Genomic DNA, 6,904 nt, shown 5'->3' on the forward strand with positions numbered 1-6,904 from the left:
GGGCATTGAAGCTTGTTGGAGATACTACAATTGCTTACTCTTTTGAATGCAACCAAGTAGAGTCATTCTACATAATGCAACCAAGTAGAGTCATTCTACATAATCCATTCATTGCACACGTGTACAATGACATTGCCTTTCCGGTTTGATTTATCATGATACATTAATTGCCAGCAATCTTGTTTCTTACTTTCAAAAAAACTTGAGGGAATGAGGGAATCGGATGAACAAATGTTTTCTTTGTTTTGATGATGAACAGAAATACATAATTTGAAACAAGGAAAACTGCATATGCATGAACAACTCAAATCCATCTTATGCTTCTTTTAGTTCCTTTATCCCAAGTTAACTTGAGACCATGAAAGAGACCCAAGAGTTTAACTAACAAAACACCCTTACCTAAATCAGCTGCAGAATCAGTTCCAACTTCCATTTTGATCATGGATTAGTCCCCCACCACCGTTAATGAAGTTTTCATCAATCTTCTTCCTGCAACCATCCATCCCATGCCAGTTCAACTAATGAAGTTTTCATCTACACTAATATATAGTTTTTGTCCTTGATCATGGTCTATAAACATATGTTGATTGTTTTAACAAACAGAATTACAAAATAGGCAGCCACATTAGAAGAGAAGCTCGATCATTTTATATATCCTAGTTCATAGCCTATCCAATTAGACCACCAGTTAACAGTAAGGATCAAAAATCCCGTTCGAATGTATGGGCACAAGTGACTTTTTTTCCCCTTGATATATCAGACAATATGGACATCTGTGAGGAATGTGAAACTTATATCGTTAAGCAAATATAGGACATTTAGTTTCTATCTATCTAAAGATTAAAGAGTTTACGCAGCAGCAGCATTTCTGTTTTGATTGAAACAGTACGCAGGTGCTTGAGTAACTGAATCCGGCAAGACTGCACCAACCTCAAATGTCATGACGTGACTAGTTATTCCTGCAGAGTCATTACATTTACTGTCAGTTCTTGAAAATAGACCAATGTATAGCTATAGCCCTCCTTTCAGGCCTATTTAATTTACATAAGGGGAGGTCATACAAATAGGAGAGAATACAAGTGCAACTTCACTCTCCACCTTGCAAATTCCAAACTCAGAAACTATCAACCAAAGCATTAGACAATTTACTAGACTCTGAATTTTTGACTAATGAACCGACAACGAAGATATCCTATCCATTACGAGAAAAAATAAAATCATGGCCCTCACTCCATATAGAAATGCTAATCCAAAAACAGTTTAATTTAAAAAAAAAAAAAAAATTAAGCGAATAAAATTATAAACAAAATTGATAGCGAATCAAGATGACAGACATACCATCATAGAAATCCCAACGAACTGGCCTCTTAGTCTGAACATCCTCATAGTACCAAATGAAATCCACCTTCTCCCACACATTGCAGAGAAACCCATCAGTGACCTCAGTCCCAAGGTAGTTTGCTCCATCAAGAAAATCAGGCCGAGGAATACCCACTTCAAACGCCATAACATGGCAATGTCCTCCCTCACCCAAGGTGTAGTAGTTTCAGAATAAGGTGGAGATGTGTATATCGCCTCGCGGCAGAGCCACCGGCCCAGAAGTTCGCTATCCGTAGGAAGCGGTGAGATGTCCGGCCGACGAAAGTGTGGGAAGTAGACTTGCACCCAGAAGTCGAGGACCCAGAAGGGGCCAAAAATTCCAGTCTCGAATGGATACATCATGGCCTGATATAGAGTGCGATAAAGCACACCTAGTACCTGTTGGCCTAAGCCTACGCGGCGGCCGTTGTAGAGGGCTGTGGCAAGAGAAGTCCAGGGACCAGTGGGCTTGTTAGAGGAGGTACAGAAAATGAACTTGCAGAGCCAGTACTCCAGAAAAGCAATACCACCAGTCGCGTTGTGCTCTTTGCGATAATGGGTTAGCCACCGCGAGTAAGAGCCGCTGTAAGAGCCGCGGCCAGTCTGATTCATTGACGAAGGGAATCTAATGGAGTCAAATTGACCATGTACGTAAGGCTCGCCGTCGATGGGTAGACTGGTGATGGTGAGGATGTCTAGTAAGGTGATACTCATCTGGCCGAATCGGAAGTCGAAGGCGTTGCTGGCGGTGTTCCAGAAGCAAAGAATAGCGGCCAGCGGTGAGCGATTGCCACCGCGTGGGAGACGAAAGCATAGATCGATGGTGTGGGCCACAGCATCCCAACGAGCCACATCTCGTGCTCGCGGTTCGTGATACCAGGCAAGCTCCGCCGCGCTGATGGTGGGCCAAAACCCTATTTTGGCTCTGTGCAGATGTACACCCCAACTGCTGAAATCTCCGGGGGTTCTGAGGAGGATGGGAATGGGCCGTCGAATAGGTAGACCGTAAAGGACGAGAGCGTCCTCCAGAATGACATCTCGCAGAGCGGGACCTAGTCCGGCTTGATGGTTGGGAAGTCTAAGTAGTAGAGGTCTCTGGACTGTGGTGTGGATGAAACAACGGGCATCGATGCTGGTTCCTTAGGTGTGAGCAACATTCTCATTGATCTCCTCCTCTTGATCAATGATGACCTTCTTCGGTGGAGCCATTTCTGGGTTTTTGTTGAAGAGGGGATGTTGAAGAAAGGGATATTCTCTGGGTTTAAGGGACTTAAGGAGTTTTTGATGTGACAGGACGGAAGTGGCGACAAGATTTAAATAGAGGATTTTGTGAGGGAAACGATGCGACGAAAAGACGTTTAGCAATGAACAGACGCAATCCCTCATTTATGACCTCGTTTCCAGTGAGAAGATGCGACACTGAAGGCCTCTTCAATCAGTTACATTTTCGCGGGCCTGATCTCGAGGCCTGGGGGGCAATGTTTGAGCCCAAAAGTATTTTTGGCAAGATCCCTTTAGAGGATTCAGCTTGGCGGGCCGATACCGGCGGCCCAAAGTTAAGTCTACTTGGGTTTGGGTTACAGCTTCACCCATTTCAAAATCAACAAGGAAAACGAGCCCTTGTTGGGATCAAGTAGCGGAGATTGAATAGGAAACTTCGATCAATAATCTTTCTATGGCAAGGAGCAGTCGAAAATCTAACGTATAAATACCAGGTTTCAAGGACAAACAAGACACAACTCTCAAACTAATCTCGACGATTATCAAGCCTCTCCGGAGCAAACCTACCCGCAACCTAGTTGCAACCCAGCGAAGCAAGGGTAACGCCCTCGCAACCCAGCGAAGCTAAAGTCACGCTTTAGCAAACCTGTGCTTTCTCCAAACTTCCCAGTAATTGCTCTGCTTAGTCTACAACACTAAGTATCGATTCGGTGACGCGAAGAGATCACAACCAAAGCCCTTATCCGTAAGGCAAGAAGTCTTTTCCCGGAAGGCAGGAAAAAGAGCCTTGTGACAAGGTTGGTGCTCTCCTCGTCCACAACGCTTGTAAAGAAGTCAGGTCAAGAGATTCCCCGACGACTACACTGAAAGGTGTTGGCTCGCCCGCTCACGCAAAAGAGAATGTTTGCATACAGACTGGTTTTGGAGCCAAACAGAACTTGCCGGAATTTCAAATGAGAGAGGACGAAGACAACCACAGGCTTCAGAGAGAAGTGAGTGATCTCCCCGAGGTCTTTTCTGCGCGGTCTTTTCTCGGTCGGGTTCCTCGAATGACCCGACCCATGTATTTAGGCCCAGCCTATTTAAAGACCGGGCCATTGACGGTTGGGTCGTTACTCATTAGTGAAGGTCTAAGACTTTGACTAGTAAAACAACATCCAATTCATATCCAAAAACAAAACAAAATAACATCAAAAAGAAAAAATTATATGTTGTAAATAGTTATGGCTAATATGATGTAAATAGATGGAGTCATATAGCTAATATCATGTAAATAGATGGAGAGTCATATATGCCTTTCACTATAGATTAGTGATTGATAGGATTGTGAATAGGAGTAATGGACGTTGCTATTAAACGTTGCCTAATTGTATACATCATGTACTCCTATATAAACCCACTCATGGTGAGATGAATATACACACTTTCTATTCTCTGCGTCATTTCTCTCTTCTCTCAAACTCCCTTACTTTTCATTTTACAACACGTTATCAGCACGAAAAGCTCTAGGATTCAGATTGCGAGTTGCGGAGAAGAGGTGGTTCATCATTCAATCAAGAGAAGAGGCGAATAACTCCTGAGTTATTAGATTGGCTGAGAAGACAACCTTCTTTGGATTGTTTGATTGGAAAAGAAAAGAGAAAAAATTTATGGACTGCAACTATATATCCCTAGTTCTTGGTCCAGTAGTACCAAATCACTAGTAGAGGCTATCGATCTACACCATATTAGTCTTAGATCAGTAGCACCAAATTCAACAAGAAAAAAATGGCAAGTTAGTATGTGTTAACAACATTTAATATTAATTCTGCCAGAAGCAGATTCCAGGCCATTTAATTGGCGATTGATCAATCCGTGTTTTAATCTTGATTGACTTTTATCCAAAATGATTACGATAGTAATTTATGCTCATTACCATAATCATTTAATAATTTATTCTTTATTATTTCATCTTAATGACGTATTTTGCGTTTATTACTATAATGATTTTGTGGTGTTACTTGCTCTATTTGCTCATATTAATTATGTGAATATTTTACTGGATTAAAATATTCCTTGCACTAGAATATATATGTGTAGAATGCAGGTACTTAATGAACCAGAAGTTCATACATAAATATTGAACCAGAAGTTCGTACATAAATATTGAACCAGAAGTTCACAAATATCGAACCCGTAGTTTCGATAACATTGAAAGGTTATGAATCTTTCCAAGTAGGCGCATCCAATTCAATGCGATGTCTAGGTAAGATCCAATGAGGCTGTGTACTTAAGAGAGCCTCGCTCTACCTAAAACTCATGCTCTTACCTGGTCGTATTTAATTGGAGTTACCAAAAGGGTCGAGTAATAACATTTCATGTATATCGAATCTGTAATTTCGATAATGCCATATAAGGAACTTGAAGTTTCATCCATGAATTCACCATACATGTTTAATCCTATTTTTCATACCATGTTATAGAACCTGAAGTTCTTATTGATTGCTTGTGGAAATTATTACCCATAGCACTAACAATTATCCTTTGAATCCTTGTAGAGAATGTCAAATCTCAACAAGCTTGACTTTGTTGCTTTGGAAGTTTCCGGAAGGAACTACCTCAAGTGGACCCAGGATGTCAAGCTCCATTTGACTGCAAATAAGATGAGATCAACGATTAATGTTGACAACATCGCCCCTGAAGATATGAAGGCAAGGGCTATGATTTTCATCAGGAAACATATGGAGGAAGCACTCAAGGTGAAATATTTAGCTGAAGAGGACCCACGGTCCCTTTGGGTCGCTCTAGAAGAGCGATTCAACCATCAGAGGACCATTTACTTGCCGGAAGCAAGGCACGACTGGCAGAACATACGTTTCCAGGATTTCAAGACTGTCAATGAGTATAACTTTGAAATCTGCCGGATTCGATCACTGACTTGATTCATAAACTCTCGCAAGCGTACGAATCATTGTCAAGTAAAGGAAATATTATGCCCAAAGTTATCGTACCACGGGGATTAGTGGCTAATCCACAATCCTTGGGTAATCGGAACTAAAGACACTTAGCAAACAAAGAAAAGAAAAAGAGAAAATAAACAAAAATGCTAATCTAAGGCACCAAGCCTTAGCAATGCTCGGCTTTGGTTTTCACCAAAGCCTAATCAAAACTAAGAGTCTAGTGGTGGATATGCACAAATGAGTCGAAAATTGTATGAAGTTTTGAATTGTGAATTAACTAAATTAAACGCAACCGAAAAGTAAACTAAACAACTAATTAATTTAACTAGAAAATTAAATTTGGGTTTTCAAATTAATGGGAACATGGGAGTGTCAGATGATTCACACTAACTATCTTGTAAACATCGATGTCAATTTCACAAATGCATGCATTTCCTATATGTGTCGAGTCTCGTATCTAGTACCGGTTAAGGCTACTAAACCAATTATCCTTTCGGTGTATTGAGTATGCCAGTTAAGGCCACAATCAACTCTCTAATTTGGGCATTACGCCGGTTAAGGCCGCAATATCCAAAATTAGAGGCCTAGAGAGCAAGATAATAGAGACCCAAGCAAGCTTAGCTACAATTAAGCTAGCTAATGGTCACCACACTTAAATCCTAGATGCCACAAGATTAATAAGTTGTCAATTTATCAATCTATTCATCACAATTGCCCACAACATAATTTCAAAGGGTGACAAAGCCTAGAAACATGCTTCTAAGGACCAATAAATTCGGATTTAAAGCATACACAATGGAAATTGCATTTATTTCATTTAAAGCATCAATATTTACACAAGATGAGTTAAGGTTTCACAACCCTAACTCCCAAAATTGAACTACTCACTATCCATAGTCAAATACATCATCAATAGCAAATAAAATTATGGAATAGATAATAAGGAAGAGAGGGGAGAGTTAGCTTGGTCACTTCTAGCTATGAGCTAGTATGAACCAAGTAATTTCTTCACCCAACTACCCAAAATAGAGGTATGGTGCTCTTGATGATGATTCTTTGAAGGTTGAGTGAGAAATCCTCCAAATACCCACAAGAAAAATAAAGAAAATAAGAGAAATGGAAGGGAAGGAGGGAGATGAGAGCAGCCCAAAGGGCTGCCCTGAATTGAGTGAATTCTGTGCGGCGCTGGAGGTTGGGTTCTCTTCAATAATTGTGGGTGGTCTGTTTATATATACGGATGGTTCTTTTTTAGGCACTACAAGAGCAGGTTTTGGGGGTGTGTTTAGAGATTCTGAGGGGCTTTTTCCTGGGGGCTTCTCATTTAATGCTACGGTGCCAAGTGCTATTGATGCTGAGGTTCTCGCGATTATTGAAGCAATTAATGT

At 40.9% G+C, this 6,904-nt stretch overlaps 2 protein-coding genes across 2 annotated transcripts; one reads left to right on the forward strand and one right to left on the reverse strand.

The window, feature by feature from the left end:
* Positions 1 to 740: 740 nt before the first annotated feature.
* LOC133708802 (uncharacterized protein At4g14100-like) lies at positions 741 to 1,537 on the reverse strand. The gene is made up of 2 exons (XM_062134335.1): positions 1,339 to 1,537; positions 741 to 959 (listed from the first exon to the last, which is right to left on the reverse strand). Exons 1-2 carry the CDS (start codon positions 1,505 to 1,507, stop codon positions 850 to 852), a joined length of 279 nt encoding a protein of 92 aa, XP_061990319.1. The 5' UTR covers positions 1,508 to 1,537; the 3' UTR covers positions 741 to 849.
* A 3,583-nt stretch (positions 1,538 to 5,120) lies between these two features.
* On the forward strand, positions 5,121 to 5,501 carry LOC133711624 (uncharacterized). Its single transcript, XM_062137734.1, has one exon. It carries the CDS (start codon positions 5,121 to 5,123, stop codon positions 5,499 to 5,501), a length of 381 nt encoding a protein of 126 aa, XP_061993718.1.
* Positions 5,502 to 6,904: the final 1,403 nt, after the last annotated feature.

Source organism: Rosa rugosa, chromosome 5, assembly GCF_958449725.1.
Source record: "Rosa rugosa chromosome 5, drRosRugo1.1, whole genome shotgun sequence".
NCBI classification, from domain to species: domain Eukaryota; kingdom Viridiplantae; phylum Streptophyta; class Magnoliopsida; order Rosales; family Rosaceae; genus Rosa; species Rosa rugosa.

Coding starts and splice junctions, on each gene's coding strand:
- LOC133708802 (XM_062134335.1), bottom strand. CDS start 1,507: ATGGCGTTTGAAGTGGGTATTCCTCGGCCTGATTTTCTTGATGGAGCA. Junction 960..1,338: donor TCGTTGGGATTTCTATGATG/GTATGTCTGTCA, acceptor ATGACTCTGCAG/GAATAACTAGTCACGTCATG.
- LOC133711624 (XM_062137734.1), top strand. CDS start 5,121: ATGTCAAATCTCAACAAGCTTGACTTTGTTGCTTTGGAAGTTTCCGGA.